The sequence below is a fragment of the Athene noctua genome, chromosome 16, assembly GCF_965140245.1.
Source record: "Athene noctua chromosome 16, bAthNoc1.hap1.1, whole genome shotgun sequence".
Taxonomy (NCBI): domain Eukaryota; kingdom Metazoa; phylum Chordata; class Aves; order Strigiformes; family Strigidae; genus Athene; species Athene noctua.
Window position 1 is genome coordinate 9,614,315 of NC_134052.1, and position 19,765 is coordinate 9,634,079.

Genomic DNA, 19,765 nt, shown 5'->3' on the forward strand with positions numbered 1-19,765 from the left:
TGTGCAGCTGCAGCCTCCTGTTGATGCTGCCTGGTTTTTTATACTTTGTCCCATATGATAAATTTCAGATATCACTTAGGACAGGAATGCAACACTGAGACTGTGATGATTATGCTCTGTAAATGATCTGTGTACTGGCCCTGGATCTAAGCCCTTCCTTGGATCATTTGAGACACAAGTTAAAAGAACACAGCTTAATATTTGTGTTTCAATCATTTTTCTCTTTTTTTCCCCCGAATTTTCCCTTATTTTAATAATCTTGAGAGATACTTGGAAACTATTTTCTGTATCAGTCAAAAGCTTTTCCTTTTGACATGGATTGATTTGTTTTGCACAAGTTTCTTGCAGAATAGAACCAACAGTACTAATTTTACTACTGATAATTGTTAGTATTATTAGTATTAATAAGCTTTCATATCTGTAAGGAAACAGTAGGGCAGCATCCCAGATTGTGTGGAAAGAAAAAGGAAAGCACTGGAGGGTATCAAAACTAGGAGCTTTTTTGGGACAGAAAGAATTTTTTTCCATGTTGGTAGATTTTTGTAGGGCAGTATTGGTGTTGAGGGCAGTACATTAATAAGATTGCAATGGTAACAATAAAAATGCAGTATATTTGCAATGATCTATTAATAAAGTGATAAGATATGATTCCCCCAAAACTTCAGGTAAAAATTATTGCAAGGTTTGTGCTACGAAAGCCAGCACGAGCACACCTGCGGTCATGCCTCTCGCAGAGGGAGTATGTCAGGCAGGACCTTAAAAGAAGTTGTTTCCATCTTTGAAACAGATTTCAGAGGATCTCTGATTCTTACCACAGTTGCTGCAGCCTCGCAACTGACTGCAATGAGAAGTGAAAAGCGGGATCAGACCCTCTGTGTGCCCCCTCCCTTGGGCAGAGAAATGTCCAAGCATTATCTAGGTTGTATATATTAAATACTCTTCTGGGTGGCCTGTTTCGGTATCCCTCACTCTGACAACAGGGTAAGAGATAAAAAAGAAACTTGTGGACTAGAATTAGTAGGTAATCCCACTCTGACCTGGACAGGGTCAGTGACAGCAGGAGGAAAGCCGTCTCTAATGAAATTTTGTTACCTATGGACTCTGTTCTTTTCCACAGCATGGATTGAATTTTGGCTGTTTGTGACTCAGGAATGGTGTTGTGCGTGTACAGATTGTATGTTTGAAGGAGATGTTTTGACCTTTCTCATCTCTGACTGGTGTTGCGAAGATGGAGTGATGTAGAACAGAGATTTTGTGACAGAGTAATAATAAGAAAGAATCTGACTGCCAGTTGCTCATTACTGGATCTCTTTTAAATGCCAGAACCTTCTATGTTTGCCTTCAAACAACACTGAGCACCTAAATCACCATAGTAAACAGATATAGAAAGAGACAGAAAGGTTAAAAGTGTACTCATAATCTCTTGCTTTTCCTCCTAAACATGTTTGATAGCAATATTGTTTCTTAAAAACAATATGACCTCATTTGTAAAGCAATATTCATGCTAAACTAGTCAGCTGTTAAATATACCCGGCACTGTGCATTATGATGAAGCTAAACCAGAATTTCAATTATTTTCTGGACACATTTAAAATTATAATACTTTACTGGGTTAGTGTTATAGTTCATCCAAATTACTCACAAAGTATCATATCAATCTCTTGCAACTGCTTATTGCTTACATATCTGAGAAGTTAGTCGAAGTAAGATGCTGTCTGGGGTAATGACCTTCATGCTGGCTTAGTGCTTTGATGGTTATGTGGCTATAAGTGCAGGGATGTCTAATGGTCAAAAGTCAACGTTCATTGGCCGTAATATTTGTCACAAAAGAAACAGACTATTCATTTGGACCAACATTTGCAACAGTATGTTCCTGAAAGGGAAATAAAGAGGGAAATAAAACACTTGATGATCTGTGTGTTCTTCACTAGTGTTCCTTTTACGCTGAAATCCCAGCAAGTGAAAATTCACTTCAAAATTATTTGTAGATTTTTTTATTGCCTGGAATGCAAGATCAAAACAAAGCAAGAAGATGTGGAAGATATATTTCATTATACTCCCCCTTTCTACTTACGTACGTTATCTAAAGAGATGTTAAGAGACAAATGATGTTGCAGCCATGGTTTAACCATCTATGAGTAACCAGCACAGATTTATGAATATTACTGACAAGTATGGCTTAAATCAGATCTCATTGGAGCTGCAATATGGCTGTGTATCCAAAGGGAAAATCAAAAGGCCCACTGCTCTTTAGACAAATGTTATAATAATCGTGTACTTTTAAAGCCATATTAATATTTTTTTAAAATAGGCTGTAATACCAGGTCCTAGTCAACAAGTTACTGCAAGGAGCTTGAATTTTATGCAGCGCCTTCAGCTGTGCATAAATTCTGTGATTTAATAAAAGCGTGTAAGGAGTGCTGTTGGCTTCATCTTACCCATCACTGGATCATGAAGCTGAGTACTCAGGTAGCTCTAGATTTTCTGTTCACCATACAAGCACAATGCATTTCCCAGTGTGCTCCTGCAGAACATGTACAAGTAGCATTTTTCAGTTCAACAGGCAGGGAGACTGGGATTTTGAAGAGAAAACGGCTGTTCATGGAAGTTATCCATAAAAAAACATGTTAGTTGTGAACTGACCCTGTGTGACTTGCAAGAGGCCACCTCAGCCATCGGTGGCAGATGCCAGTTATGACAGTTGAGCCTTGCTCCTTGCTCCGGCAGGTTTTCTATCAAGGCTGATTCATTTAATCCTTAGACACATGACTGAAATCAGGCTTCTATTGTTTACATATTGATAATTGATTATTAAGTAATTATAGCAGTGAAGCACCATCATGCCATAACCTCTCTTTTTAGCAAATAAGCCTGTCTACTCTTACCCCAAACAGGACAAAATTTAATGTTTATGAGCTTTCTTGAAACGGGGCTTAAATTCTTCTGCATGAGACTGGGTACTCTACTGTATTTAGCCAAGCTGGTCTGTTTTGAAGAGGCTAAGAAATAAGCAGCCTTTTAAAAGTAATAATCAAATAATTTGTCTCTCACATTACCCTATTCAATGCAACAAGCAAGCATCCGTTATTAACAGAAATAGTAATTTCCCACAGTAGCAGACCATACCTAAATGCTCAAGAACAACTGTGTGAAGGACTAGTACTTCAATATTTTCACATGTTGAACATAGTAATGAAAAGGAATATGATTATATGGATCTATTTTTAGAATAAACATTGTGCTTTCATACACAGAATTCTTCACTGTGATCAAGAGCCTTTCAGGGGAAAGGGTTGATCTTTCAGTGGTTTATGACATGTAATATGTCCAGCTTTAAGTGTACCCCACATGCATTCAAAGCCAGGGCCCAGTTCTTCAAGGGAATGTGTTGTGAAGAAATGCTGTCCATGAGATAAACCACGGATTCAGTAGAAATGAGTCGAAGATTTATTTTTTAAGGATAAAAAGCAAGTGTCCATAAACATAATCCTCATCTTCTTTCTATTTATAATTGTGTTTAATATAAATGTACTTCATTACTGGAGAGCAGTCTTCACGGCCATACAATAGCAAACAAATTCTTCAGAAGCATCTTTAATTATTCATTTGGCTGTACTATATTTTATGCTACTTTTCATAAATGTTAATCTTTATTATTGCCCTACCAGGAAAAAAAAAAGAAAGAGGGAAAGAAATACCTGTTATTAAATGACCTATCAGGCTGACGTGGATAAATGTTGGTAGCTATTTAATTGTTTCCCATCTGCAGTTTTATACAGTTTCTATCAAACTGAAGGGTAATTTTTTTAGTAGCTGCTTATTTTAAATGTACAAAACCCTTGTGTGTAATTCCATTAGCTGCCCTACAGCATTGCAATCTACAGTTTCCCTGAGGCTGTTGTGAAATATTGATGAAATCCTTGCTTTTGTGGCTTCCTCTGATACACTAAACATTTGTCTGATGTTAGTTGAACTTGAATGGATCTGTTCAGAGTTATATCAGTAGTGACTTCAAAGGCTGTAAGGCTGTTACAGTTTTTTTTACAAACTGAAGTTTCAAAGCCTTACCATGTGGTACTTTAAAAAAACAAAGTTCATATCAAATGAACCAAAGTGCTAGCAATACACTGGTAAGACTCATTACAATTTCAATTTATATAGATATATATTTTTTTGTGATTCTGATTGGTAGCTCATGTCGTTTAAAGAAATTTAGATTGGTATTTAGGGGAACATTGCATAATGAAAGAGGGAAAAAATAATTTGAAACTTGGATTTTAAATGAGATAATCTATAAATTCACAAAGCCACTCTGCTGTTTTCCACAACAATAAATAGTACAAGAGAAAACAGAAGAAAGGCAAAAAGACACAAAAGTTTCAGACATGTTTCTATCAGTAATTTACACTGTCACATTTAAAATGACTAATGAAGAAAATATATTTGCTGCTACTGTATTCCTTTAATTGTATTCCTTTAATTGTTCACAACCAAACTGCATTTTGGAAAGCACCCTTTGTGTCTGGACTAGCAATTATTGCTGTTGTGGTGATGTGGTGACTGCTTGGTACCTGCCTAAAACTTTGCCCGCTGAGGCCAGGGCGAGGGCTTTGGTGCAAGGGACGGGCAGGCAGGACGGATGGGGCAGTGGCAGGGCTGGGAAGGTCGAGTTCTTTGCATTCAAGTGATGCAATGATTCATAGCTTTCATTAGAAGCATATTTGTTGAAAATACAATCTGGATAATATCAAACACCTTCAGATGATTGAAACAATGAACTTGTAAGTTCCAGGGGTTTGTAGAAAATAACAAACAGAAATGTTTTTAACCAAAAGCAAATTATTCAATCACACTGTAAGTTCTCATGTAAGGAACTTGAACTGTTGGCTCTGAACATAGTTAAAACCATTTCTGCAACAGCTAGCACCTGGCAGTTCAGCCATTCAAACTGACTGAATCCAGAGCAAGGCAAATATGACTGAGGTTGCTTTTTTTTTTTTTTTTTTTTCAGTGCAATAACTGACTATGTAAACATTATCCTTAAGGAAAATTATTCAAGAAAAAATCCATAATAATTCTGTCCCTGCTATGTCTGCTATTCTGTCCCTGCTATGGACTCTCAGCTCAGAGTGCATCAACTCACCTCTTGTTTCTGTCTTCCTTTTGGTTTGTCGTGGGGTTTTTTCCTCTTTTATTATTGGTTTTGCTTCAAGTTTATGGGTCACTCACAATCCAGTTCTCTGCACATACACTTCCAGCCACTGATCATTTTCATTTGACTCGTAACTATGTAGGACACAATGTATGAAAGACATAGTCTGCTCTCCTTTGTACTGCTAAGAGTCCACTGAAACTAGTGGGCATGTTTCCTTCTTAACCAGTAGGAAATTAGACATTTAATAGAAAACTTTATAATACAACGCTAATTAGAGTACAACAAAATGAAAGTCCAAAATCACTTCATTTCAGCATCATATATAAATAATAGTTACAGCTCATGGAATTGCCCTTGCATGTTTAAATTTGGTAATGGCAGAAGCCACTCCAGGTTTCCTTGCTCCTACGCTGCAGTGGCTTGCAAACTTGGCACCACAGAGGTTGCTTCTATCGTCCAGCAGTGGATGGTAGTGAGTGTTTCTTTTCCTACTCTGCAAGATGCAGAAATACATGCCCTAGCATCAGCTGCTGTAACTATTTGAAAAACAAAGCTCTAAAAAAATAGGCAAAGGAATATTGTGAAAAATCTGTCCTTTGAGACGACAAGTCATTTTGGATACAAAACTGCAACCCTAAGCTGGTGATGGAAACTTCCATACGGAGCCACTGCTGACTGAATTTGGATGTGATGGTAAATAGCAATAGCAGCAAAAGGTGCAAATAATTTACCATTATCCAAAATAATCAACTGGCCTCCCAGAAAAGAGTCAATTGAGCATATTCAGCCTTTTCTGAGGTTTTGAGAACATATAAAACCTTCCTCAGGATGCACATAGCTTTAGAAATAAGCCTCACACTACCAGGATGTTTAGACCAGATGACAGAGACACTCCTTCGTCTCTGACACCCATGATTCAGAGCCAGACACTCTGCTCCCTCCATGGTGAGAATGGTAACCTTTCCCTGTGTTTTCTTTCCATCTTGCAGAACTTAACAGGAAGTAATTTGCCTGGTACAAAAATTAAACATAGCCTTGAAAGCTCTGAAATTATGTAATTCATTCTCGTGTTACAAATTTCACATTTCGAGAGTCCTTTCCATGAAACTCCATTGCATTTCCAGAGTGTCGCATTGATTTTAATCCTGTTAAATTTCAAAATGTCTTTGATATAAGAGTTATGCAACAGAGTAGGGATTTTTTTTTCCTCAGCTGCCAATTTATCTCTTCAGTTGATTTTCAAACTGTGATGAATCTATAGGTATGAACTTCTACAAAGACCCAGGTTAAGATTTGTCTTTGGGTAGCTAATGTAGTTAGACATTTTTGAGAAAAAGGAATGAGAAGTGGTCATTATCCATTATCTGCATGAAATATTTCAGAGAAAGAAACAGTTTCTGCCAAGCACAAAAAGATGTTTGAGCTGAAGCCAGACAAGAAGGAAACAAGATCACCTTATAGCACTGTGAGATTGCTCTACTAATGATGTTATTTCAAGTAAAACTGGAATATATATATGAAGAAGTGCAGATGGTGCATGGGTTTTACATGGATTAGCAGTGTTGTTCTGGACAATGATTCACTGTCCCTTTTCTTGGCAGAAAATAAATTTTCCAGTCTTGGAAAGAAATATGTATATATATATATTTTAAGAAATGTTTCTTTATGTGGAAAAATAGCAAGTTTGAGTGAAAATAGCATCCACTGATGGAAAAGTTAACAGTTAGAATGAACACTTTGAAAAAAAAAGATGTATTCACACTCTACAATTCAAGGGCAGGAGTGATGTATAACGTGGTGCAAATTGCAGGTTAGTTGGGGGTGCAAGGGCCTGAAAGTCAATACTGGATCCAGCATCACTGGGAGCTTGCCTCAGTGCTGTCTGATCGTAGGGTCAAGGCTTGAAGGTAGATATGGATGGTTTTAGACCCATAAGTTAAAAGAAGCATTTATGCAGGTGTATTAACTGGACCGTCTTTCTTTTAAGTTACTCTGTAGAAATGTGCTAGAAATACCTAAGAAAATGTTATCTTTTGAAGAATAAAGAATCAGCTGTTTATTGCAACCCTTGTCCTAGAGAAGCAGGTTTCTTAAGTTACCATGAATCCCATCACAAAGACCACAGAGGAAAATCTTTTAAAAAGTTGAAGCATTTTAGAGTTGTATTTATTATTATTTATATTATCCATATGATAATATTATCCTTACTGATATAATGATTTTGACACACGCTGTCTTGGGATCAATCAGCACTAAAACCAAATACTGTATTTCCATTTAGGAAGCCAGAAATTGCTTCCATTCAGTGTTCTGAAGCTGCTGGGTTTTGTCCAGTCTTCAAGATGATAGTGAAAATTCAGTTTCCCACTTCTTTGGGACTGCACATTGCCCATCTTACATCTCTGCCTGGGCCTGTTTAATTTTGGTAGGAAAAATTCTCATCTGGGAAAAGGAGGAAGCATTCACCTGGTTACTGATTTTGGATTTCTTTAATTATTTTTTCTTCCCGTAAGACAGCTATATATGAACATCTCAGAGGTTTGGATGTCAGAATGACCCTAGGGGACAACTGATAGGAAGAGAACAGGTCACTCAACAATTTATTATATGGACGTCAGTATGGTGTGCAAAATTTATGCTGCTTATTACAGATACTGCATTTAAAGCTTGTGGGTGTACAGGCTTAAGACACCCTTTACTTATAAAATAAATAATGCAAAGTCCACTTAAATTAATGTTATTTCTGTTAAATAGGTACATCGCTTCACATCAAACTTCAGTCCAGTGAAAGCTTACTAAAAACTGCTGTTGGAAGGACACATGCATTTCTTGTACCCTAGGTTGTCTGCACAGAAGAGGTCTCCGCTGTCCTTAAAATGCCCACAGCAATTTAAATCATTTACATAAACAGAAATGGTTTTACAAGTAGAATACTGAAACATGCTTTCAAAGCTGCCCAGAACCTTTAACCATTAAAATGGACCTGACTGATGGTTTTGTGAAATTTTGATGGTGTTTTCTAATAAGTTACTTTTAGCACTTACAGAAGATTGTGTCTGTATCTTATACAGACACACAAAAAAAGAGGATTTCTCAGCATGAGTTACTCTTCTGTAAAGGTTATAGTAAACATGTCAATGCCTAATTAAGCAGAAAATTTTATATGTGTTGTGGGGGATGTGCAGCTGTCTGGTACTTCTGCTGCTCCTAGTAAATCCTTTTAGAAGGACAAAGGATATTGTGAGGAAGAAACTACTGTATGTATCTTCCAAAGGAAAAAAAAATGCCGTCTGGTGGAAAATGGGTTAATAGTGTTCAAAGAATTGGTGCTGAAATGGAGAATCAAATTTGCACCGACCCAAAACCGTGTGAGTGCTATTTGTTGTCTGTTTTGTCTGATTCCTTCATTGGATTCCCTCCTTATTTTTGTTTTGCTCAGTGTAATATGCTTGGCACTGTGATACATCCTGGCAAGGGGCCAGCGTCGCTACCTACGCTGTACAGTATCTCTAACACCGCGAGAACCATGTCAGTCCTGCTCATCAGTTCATGCTGCTTGTTTAACAAGGTTACTACTCATGACGTGCAGGAGATTTTGCCGCCTCCATGTCCCTCCATTCTCCTTGTCCCCCTGAAAAACAAACAAGCTTAGAAAGGAGTACATGGGAAGTATTATCTGGTTAGTAGGGGAAAAGATTAGGGAGGAGAAAACATATTTTGCTCGTAGTATTGTCTGTGCTGCCTGCCACAGTCTGATTATCTCTAAATGGGACTACTGATATTTGCTGTACCCCAACATATTACTAAAGGACTTATTTTTTAGTAATTAACACTTAATATTTATCTTCTTTGCTGAAAGCCTCTGCTGCAGAGCACAGTGTTCCTACTACTATGTGACTATTGTTTTGTCATACTAAAATGATGTCCAAGTCATTTGCACATAGCCACTGCTGTTGTCATTGCCCCTGGTTGTGAAGCTGCCTAGTATAACCCTTGGAGTAAGGCAGTGTGATCTTCAGGTCCTAAGACAGCGGGAAGGGTAGGAAAGATGACTCATGTGGGTTTCTTAGCCTGTCCACAGAGAGCGCCATCGTTGCCCTCTTCTTATGCGACAACTTCATCCAGGAAACCGTTCCTGTAGTTCTAGTGCATCTCTTTGGCTTGATGGTAAACATGTGTTGGGAGGGGTGAGGTACACATGCAAACAGATTGAAAAATTGAAACACATATCTGAAAAAACTGTGGAAGGCTTTGTCCGTATGTTAATCAAAATGCTTCTACCTTTTCTGCCCATCCCTTTTGATTTGCTCAAAGGATATAAATTGTGCAGGAGTAACAAATTCAAGGGAGCAAAATGAGCCAGGTTCTCAAAGAGCCATAAGATGGCTTTTCTCAGAAGACAGGAAGGAATTGGATTTTAGAAAATAACACTTTTAGTCTCATTTACCTTGTGCTTGATGAGCTTTTAGGGTTACTTCACAATTAAGAGCACTAGAATTTTATTATATTTTTGCTTAGTTATTTTTAAGGGCAGCTTTGATATGGGGGGTTTGGTGTTATTTTTTTTACATACTTACCTGATACAAAAAGCTAGATCTTAAGGAAATACAACAAAGTACTCCTGAGACTGCAGTGCAGTCACTAGGGTCAGCAGCACTGTGTTTGCACCTGACTGCAAGAGCTCATCAACATGTCTCCTATGAAGACCTGTGCTTCTGAAATCAACATTTAGTTTTGATGAGTGGATGTCAATAACAGTGAATTGTTTCAATGTCTACTTGCATTGTGCGTAACAGCTTTGCAATGGCTGTTAAAAAAATTACACTGGGGTTTTGTGAAAACACCTGAATCACTCGTTCTGCTCCATCCCTTCTTGTGGGGTCTGGGAGTGAATTGAGTGAATTGTGAATTTATCCACTGACTGCAGCGAAGCCAGTCCACCCTTAAAAATCCTCTTCTCTGTTCTTCAGTCTGTTTTTAACCAGGTTGTCTCCTGTAACTTAGGCAGAATTACGGCTGATAAAAGGCCAGAAAAAACCCCAAACCCTGAATTCCTTAATTAATTTTAAAATTTACAGCTCTTCCAGTATCAACTTCATCTTACTAATTAGTTAATTTGTCACAGAAGATCTTTCTGGATTTGTTCTACTTTTCCCATTTTACAGTTAACTCTGGTCTACCTCTGCCATATCCTAATACTGTTCTGTAACTTCCAAGGATTCTTCCCCTGAAATTTATGGATTTGTTTTTACTGAAGCACAGTTTGCTTTTATGGCACACAGTACGTTACTTTTATAAACAAAAGAGTTCCACTTATACCTATTAGCACTTTCAGACATTATATTTTGACATATAAATTATTTGTGTACATTCTAAAGTGCATTTTTAGGTGATCAAATGGCAAAAGGTTACTGTACCTAGATGACGCTATGAACCAGGAAGATTACGGCAGGGTTTTTTTTCTGTTCATTGCCAGTTCTAACCTTTCTTTCACTGAGGCTAAAATCAATTTCATAGAATTGAAGCTTTTAGTATAAACTTTAAATTCTTACATATGAATTTTCCAACTGTCCCATTACAGGACAGTTAGAATTATACTCCCATGACAGGAAAATTATTAACTCAGAATCTCTGGCAGTTATAAAGAATTATGATCATCTGCCAACAAAATGCAACAACCTTCACAAAAAGAAACATCATTTGGCTTTTTTCACTTCCAGAACTAACAGGCAATAAAGTTGTAGATTAAAATGAAGTCCAGTAAAGAAAAAAAATAGTGAAACTAGAAAGCTCGAACTGTATTATTCTCCTCTAACAAGTGATTTTATATATTGACGTTACATTTCAGGTTATGTCCAAGAGGAAGATTTAAAGGAAGAGGAAGATATAAAGGAGGAAGAAGAAGATGATGACGATAACAACTCAACTGCCCAACTCCAGGGCAGCAATGACACTGGCACGGATGAGGAACATGACTTGGGTCCTGAGCAGAAAGGGAACTTTAGTTATCAGAATTCCCCTGTCAGTCATATATCTAACCAGGATGCAGAAAATGAATCACTACTAAGTGACGGTAGTGACCATGTGGCAGATATTAAAAGTATTTGCTCTAGAGAGCCACAGGACCCAAAAACCAGCGCCCATCCCAAAGCCCAGAATGAAGCACATGATTGCATGGATAAAATGACAGCAGTCTATGCCAACATACTGTCAGACTCTTACTGGACAGGCTTAGGGCTGGGTTTCAAGTTGTCTAACTCTGAAAAGAGGAGTTGTGACAACAGAAATGGAGGGAACAAAGCTGATTTTGATTGGCATCAAGACGCACTGTCAAAAAGCTTACAGCAGAATTTACCTTCCAGACCTGTCTCAAAACCCAACCTGTTCAGCTCGGTCCAGCTCTACAGGCAGAGCAGCAAAATGTGTGGAACTGTGTTCACGGGCGCCAGCCGGTTCCGGTGCCGGCAGTGCAGCGCTGCCTATGACACATTGGTAGAACTAACGGTTCATATGAATGAGACAGGTCACTACCAAGATGACAACCATAAAAAGGACAAGCACAGACCTACCAGCTACTCAAAGCCCCGAAAAAGGGCTTTCCAGGACATGGACAAGGAAGATGCACAAAAAGTTCTGAAATGTATGTTCTGTGGTGACTCTTTTGATTCCCTTCAAGATCTGAGTGTTCATATGATAAAAACAAAACATTACCAAAAAGTGCCTTTGAAGGAGCCGGTACCAACCATTTCTTCAAAAATGGTCACTCCAGCAAAGAAACGTGTGTTTGATGTTAACAGGCCTTGTTCCCCCGATTCCACAACGGGGTCTTTCTCAGATACTTTTTCTCCTCAGAAGAACGCAAACCTGCAGTTATCATCCAACAACCGCTACGGCTACCAGAATGGTGCCAGCTATACGTGGCAGTTTGAGGCCTGCAAATCCCAGATTTTGAAGTGTATGGAATGTGGAAGTTCCCATGATACCTTGCAGCAGCTCACAACCCACATGATGGTCACTGGCCATTTCTTGAAAGTCACAAGTTCAGCTTCAAAGAAAGGAAAGCAACTTGTTCTGGATCCTTTAGCTGTGGAAAAAATGCAATCACTGTCTGAAGCACCAGCCAGTGACAGCCCAGTTTCAAAGTCAACCAGTAAATCATCTGCAGAATGCATAGTTCCCACCTCTGAACTAAAAAAAGAAAGTAAAAAAGATAAAACTGAAGACGCGAACAAAGATGAGAAAGCAGTAAAAACTGAAGAGTATGAAGACTCTCTTCAGAAACCACTGGATCCCACAATGAAATATCAGTATCTCAGAGAAGAAGATTTAGAAGATGGTTCAAAGGGTGGTGGGGACATTTTAAAGTCCTTGGAGAACACTGTCACAACAGCCATCAACAAAGCTCAAAATGGAGCGCCCAGCTGGAGTGCCTACCCCAGCATCCACGCAGCTTATCAGCTCTCTGAAGGAGCTAAGCCATCTTTGCCTGTGGGTTCCCAAGTACTGCAAATCAGGCCAACAATCACCAATAAATTGAGGCCCATAGCTCCGAAGTGGAAGGTCATGCCTTTGGTCCCTATCTCAGCAAATGTGGCCCAGTGCACTCAAGTGAAGAAGGAAACTGATGACAAGGAGGAGTTACAAAAGGACTATGCTAAAGAGGGCATCCAAGCTGAGCCTGCCTCTCTCAACCAGAATGAGAGAGAACCACTCCTCAAATCTGAAGCCTCTGTGGAGCCAAAAAAGACAGAACCATGTCCCTTGAAAGAAGAAGACAAAATTAAAGAGGACAGTGGGAAAGAAAAAACAGTCCTCAAGGAAGCAACAGCAGCTTCTCTCAGTAATGGTTGTGCTGCTGCCAACCATTCGTCCGAACTGCCTTGTGTCAACCCTCTCAGTGCGCTGCAGTCAGTACTCAATAATCACTTGGGCAAAGCCACTGAGCCTTTACAGCCTCAATCCAACTCCAGCCCCAGCTCTAGCACAATTTCTATGTACCACAAACCTAACCTAAATATGATGGAGAAGCCAGTTTTATCTCCTACTCCAACCCCACCAAAGCCTGCAAGTGTATCCAGGCACTATTTATTCGAAAACAATGATCAGCCTATTGACCTGACCAAATCCAAAGGCAAGAAAGCTGAGTCAGCTCAAGCACAATCTTGTACTTCTCCACCTCAAAAACATGCTCTGTCTGACATTGCTGACATGGTCAAAGTTCTTCCCAAAGCTACTACACCAAAACCTGCTGCATCTTCAAGGATCCCATCTATGAAATTGGAAATAGATGTCCGACGCTTTGAGGATGTCTCAACAGAAGTCTCCACTCTGCATAAAAGGAAGGGCAGACAGTCAAACTGGAACCCTCAACATCTTCTCATTTTGCAAGCTCAGTTTGCTTCCAGCCTCTTCCAGACATCTGAAGGTAAATATTTATTATCAGATCTAGGCCCACAAGAGCGCATGCAGATTTCAAAATTTACTGGACTGTCAATGACCACCATCAGCCATTGGTTGGCAAATGTCAAGTATCAACTTAGGAAAACCGGAGGAACAAAGTTTTTGAAAAACATGGACAAAGGACATCCAGTCTTTTATTGCAGCGACTGTGCATCTCAGTTTCGAACCCCATCTACTTACATTAGCCACTTAGAATCTCATCTAGGTTTCCAAATGAAAGACATGAACAGGCTGGCTGTGGAGCAGCAAACCAAGGTAGAACAAGAAATCTCCAGAGTTTCAGTTCAAAGATCTCCTGAAACAATAGCTGGAGAAGAGGACACAGACTCTAAGTTCAAATGTAAGTTGTGCTGTCGGACATTTGCGAGCAAACATGCAGTAAAACTTCATCTAAGCAAAACACACAGCAAGTCACCAGAACACCATTCACAATTTGTAGCAGAAGTGGATGAAGAATAACTCTTAAGGTATGCATGCTCTATAGCGAGTTTTAATTTCATCATTTTAAGGAGGCTTCGTAAGACATTCTTAAGACTTTCTTAAATGTAGGAAAACAGTATAAAATGCATAATGTACTCCTGCTTCATTAATCTAATTGCATGTACATATCCATTTTATAATGTTTTCAAGAAGAGAGCTTGGTAAATGCATAACCACATTGCCATATATAGAAAAGTTGCTTCTTGTTAATAATTTCAAAATAGCTGTTTTCCCAGTTCTCACTCTTTTTTGTTTCTAAGAATTAATTGTTTCATGTCCTATGCGCTTCAGTGTGGAATGCAGCAACTAAATGCTACTTTTTGCAATGAGAATGGAAACAGCAGAAAAAAAGCACTAAACCCCAAAAGATTATTACCACTCTCCATGCTAACACACCAGTAAATCTGATTTTGATGGGGGAAAAAAAGACAATTCAAATGTCAAATTAGCAAAATCTTAATTATTCCAAGTTTTTTACAATCTGAAACCCAGCCTCAAAAATCTACAAATAACTCTGGAAAGTTTATATCTAGAAGATATTCTTTTGTTGATATTTGGGTACTCGGTTTTGTAAAATATTTTAATATTTTACACTTACTTAAACACTTACTATTGTGAGTGGCCTTTTTTGTCGCATCTTTTTAACCTATCTCTCCGTCACTCCTTTTTTTAATCTTTAAGATGTTTGATTATGTTTTGTTTATGTTGATGGGAGTGCTAGTCAATCCATATACATCACTGACTTCAGTGCAAGTTTTCGTATAACCTGGGGGGGGTTAATGCTTAATTGAGAAAGCAGCTATATTTTTTACAAGCTTGATATTTCAAAGACCTGTTAGTGGGATACTTCTACGTTAGAGTTGCTGTTTTTTGCTGAAAGATACACAGACTGAAGTACTGCTGCAACCAATGTTTATAACATGTAATGTAATATTCAGATGACACACAATTTTGCATTTTTAATTTTACTTGATTCACAAACATGAATATTCTTGATTTAAATAAATATGCAGAACATCAACTAAAAGTCCAAATAGAAGTTTTTTGTTCTAATGAGTTTATTTCCAGGAAAGCTCTGTTAGTCATTCCCAACAATTTCTCCAGCAGGCTCAGGCTCTGCTTCTGTTCACAGAATAATCATGTGCAGATTCAGATTTTCTCCAACGTGTTCATTACTTGAATAACATTCGAAAAATGAATTCGTCAGACAGTCAAAATTAAAGATGTGTTGTGAGTTGTCACTTACGCCACCTGCTATTGTGGCTATTCTCTGGCTAATTGAGGGTGCAGGCACTTGGAGGATGAATACCCGTTTGTGTGAAGATTTCACATTTGTTTGCTGCAAATATTCATGAAGCTTTAAGAAACACTTTCTGTGTACAGAGCCAGCACAAGGACTATGCATCACTTAGCTCCATTAAAAAGGCTACTTTTGAATAATTTAAACCACTAATCAAAGGGTTACTTTGGGATGGGTAATAGAAGCTATTACTGTAGAGTACAACGTCAGTATTCAAGTGCAATAAGATTTAAGTTTTGCATACATCTCATACGTGCTGTCCCCATTTGACTAGATTTATGCTTTCTGCATGTTTTAGCCAGCAAAATTCTGTCCAACTCAAAAAGAATTTGTTTTCCAAATAGGGCTAATACCCTTAAGTTTCTTGCTTGACACATTTTGCCCAACATTAGAACTCAACAAATAAATGTTACTTGTTTATCTGACCATTCAAATTCAACATACCTGACAAAATATCAAAAAACTACAAGAAATTGGTTAGGAAGAATATACCATACTTTGTTTCCTTCCCACCAGTTAATGATTAATAAGACTGACATTCATAGTTTTCACACAAGAGATTTTAGAGCAAACCAATAATTTGGGTACTATCAAACAAAAACTATCTGCCAAATGTATTAATATAACAGCTATTTTGGCACATTCATGGCTTAATACATGACAAATGTTTCAGATTTGGTCTTAAAAGCACTGTGTTATTACTAAGAGGCAAACCAAACACCCACCTTTATAAACATGTTACTATTTCTGAGGATTTGGGGAACAAATACAAAGGAAAAAAAAATCTCCAAGGGAAAAAAAAAGGTGGTTTCTGCATTGTAATAACCTGCACAGACACATTGGGGTATTATTCAGGTGATATGTAACTACATAAATAAGGTACTGTCCTTCCTGCCTTTGGGTACCGAGAAATTGCTATCCTCTTAATACTCATCCATTTCTAATTTATATCAAGATGCAGGTTGTATCTTACCTTTGAAAAAATATATTTAAATAGCAATGACAGAGTGATAGCACTGTTATCTGGAACTATAATTTTAGTTGGTATGCATGATAGCACAAATTGTATGAAATGATGGGGTATTTTGGATAGCATTGTAAAGATTTTATTACAGTTTTGGAGCCGTAAGCCTACTGAAGTTCTGACACTGTTAGAAGTGTGGAGGCCAGAGTTTATTCATATGGTTTCTTCCTGAGCTCTTCAAGGAGACTAAATCAAATAACAGGGATTTTCAGAGTTTACTTATTCTTACCGTGTTATTTTTAAGATTCAGTATACATTTGAATAGTAACGTAGAGGAAAACACAGTATTTAGAAAGAAATATAAAGCATACTGAGATTCTTAAAATGCACACATGCATTTGCATTTACTTCTTCTAGTCAATATTGTAGTGAAATAGAAATAAAAATAGAGAAAATATATGGAAATAAATGGAAATAAAACAGTGGAAAGTACTCAAAGTATAGAAATACATTAAATATTTTCTATATTTCAATGAAATTTACTATTAAAGGTTATATTTTAAAGTGTTAGCTATCATTAAATATATAAATTAATAATCTGGGTTAGTGCTGTAGAAAAGTGTGTTATGTATATGGATTTATTTTTAAGACCTCTCTGAGGCTGTTTATAAGAAATTTACTATAAATTCTTCTTAAATGTAAAGACGCATATATCTGGTTTATATTCATCTTTGGAGTTTTCTTGAGTTCTTCTAACTGATACAGGTTTAGTAATATAATGTAAAATTATGTGTAATATACAACAATCAGATGTCTCCATTCTCTTTCATTTAAACTGCTTCAAATCTGGTTTTATTGCTATTCTTCAAAGAAAACCCATGAACATTAGGGAACATGGCTTTAATTAGAAGTAGTTTGTATGTTGACTTATACCTTTGAAGAACATTTGTTCATTTTTTCAACTAAATTAGAATTTTTATGTTGTCCTGAGAAAAAAGACAAGGCAGAATTGTATTTCTAATTTTAAAGTCAAGTGAGATTGGCTATAAACTGGTCGGTAACTGAGGATCTCTGTGGTCTTATCTACAACTTTTTATAGAAATAAGTCTCTTATAGACTCAAATTTCCAACTTGACTGGGGAGATTTCTGTTTCAAAAGACCCTGATAAGTAAACAAGCAGCTACCTGAGATGAACTAATTTGAAAGTAAGGCTGCTGCAAAACAAAAAAATGAGTCATAATGATAAACAGTTTTTCTCTCTGTTTCCTCCTTTGTCTTTTTTTAACCATCAGGTTTAAAGCTTCTACAGTGCTTTTTTTCTACTTTATAGGAGACAACTGACATTCTGTGGTAAATGGAAGAAAGAGCAGAGCAGAACTGAAAATCCTCTAATGCACTGACACTAACTTGCCCTCTATTGTTGAAAATGAGCAGGCAATCATGATTGTTCATCAAATGGCTCCTAATGCAGTTAAAGCATTCAGCTATAATTTCTCCTTGCATTTATAATTACTGTCATAGACTGCACACCTCAGTGAGCAGATTAAAGCTATAAACTATTTAGCCGTAGCTTTAAGATGAGGAACTTGATTTGTCTGGCAGCAGTTATTTGTTAGAGAGCTTGACACTTCACATAAAAATGACTCAACTTGATGAAGAACAATGCAGTTTAAGCAATGCAGTGATTTTAAATCAGTCATTATACCACGCCCTGTAAGAATTGCAAAGCAATTTGTTAAATGATATATAGGACACGTAGATAACTGTATGTGTTAAGTATACCAAAATAGAAGATTTTTTTTCTTCTGTGGATTTTATTTTCTCATCCCTCTGAAACAGTAGGAGCTGCTCTGAACATCATGTTCCACTATTAGCCAATATTGGTGTTACATGGACAAGGACAATTGCATGAATTAGTAGTCCAAAACTATATTTTGGAGAATTTAGCTTGCTCTTCATCTTTCATTTCTTCTCAGCAACAAACATTAAAAACTGAGAGACCCTTTCTGGGGAATCATTCATGCTGGTATGTAGCTGCCTGCAGTTGTGTCCACCATGATTTTGTAAGCAGAATTTACCAACAAAACTAAGGGTTCTGCTCACCACATCATCAGCCAGAAAGAGAGGGTTCATTGCAAATAAAGCCTTAATTATTCAGTTCAAAAGGGACTTTTCTGACAGAATCTTGGTGGAAAATGCTGACTTCTCAATGGTAAAAACATTATGTGGGGAAGTCCCACTTTAAAATAGACTTCTATTGGGATAAACTGGGTAAAATTGCTGAGCACCATGAAGGAGAGAAGAGGAGACAGTGGAATAGGAGGAGGAATAGGTTGGCCTTTCTGCTGTGCTGGAGGAGAGACACAGAGCCCACACATGGCAAGGAACTACCTCCAACTTGTCACTCCTCCCTCAAAATAGTCCTGTTCTGGTGAAGCCTCAGTTCCCCTAATCCTTTGAAATTTATCACTGTTTCCCCAAAGTGGTAGATCAAGATACTTTTTCAATTTAGCTTTTTTAAATCTTCAAAATTTTCCTAGATAGCATTTTTTCAATTTAGCAATACTCCTTATAAAACCAATAATAGTGTGTTCTTGGCTTCCCTGAGAGCAGGGTCAGGCCAGATGATGCATCAGAGTGTGTCAGCACAGATATATCAGTGCAGTTTCACTTGCTTTTTATGAATACTACAGGTTGCTATTAAGATCAGTATTATTTAACATTGCATTAGCGCATCCAACCCACGAGGTCAACCCATGTTGTTTCTAGGCTCTGTGTAAGCATACTGTGTATGACAGTTCCTGCCCCCAAAAGGCAAGAACTCCTGCTCATGAAGAAACAGCAACTTTTAAGTATTTCAACCAGATTTTAACTGACCTTGAATAGCACCTACCTCTGCAAGCATTCAGTATTCATAAGGATATCAAAATCTTGCCTTCTCCTTGCTGCATTTGATATTATTAAATGCTACAGCCTTTGTAATCTATAGCAGAACATTTTTACCCAGTAAGATTTCAAAGGAAGGGTATCCGAGTCTTATTTATACATTTTACACCTCAGCAATCAAATTGCAAAGATCAATAACAAAAGGAAAAGACCCGAGCGGTATCCAGCCCTCAAAAGCACCTTTCAATAAAAATAATGTAATTTAGCAGGATGATCACTCAGTGCAAATATGATGAAGCACAGATGGAAAATGAGGAAAATTATAGATATGGCTTTATGGGAGGAGGAAAGGAGGAAGAGATTTTTCACTATTTATTGGGATAATGAACAGATAATTCATGATTATTAAGCTGTAGTCTTCAGGCTTCATTCTGCCATCTCTTCCCATTTCCTCAGTTCAGAACCGAGTCCGTGCATCTAGGCAGGGTCCATTGGCTGAGGAAGGATCAGGCCTTTACA

At 37.6% G+C, this 19,765-nt stretch overlaps 1 protein-coding gene across 5 annotated transcripts in view; it reads left to right on the forward strand.

The window, feature by feature from the left end:
• Positions 1-19,765, forward strand: part of TSHZ2 (teashirt zinc finger homeobox 2) — a 233,004-nt gene that overhangs the window by 127,420 nt on the left and 85,819 nt on the right. For 3 of the 5 annotated variants that reach the window (XR_012634626.1, XM_074920023.1, XM_074920025.1), the window contains exon 2: positions 11,004-14,082. Coding sequence is in view for 4 of the 5 variants with exons in the window: in XM_074920023.1 (XP_074776124.1) it covers positions 11,004-14,074 (3,071 nt within the window). In the remaining variant the exon portion in view is untranslated. Of the gene's footprint in view, positions 1-11,003; positions 14,083-17,690; positions 17,813-19,765 lie in introns of those variants that run through there. The other 2 variants (XM_074920024.1, XM_074920026.1) reach the window with 2 other exon arrangements.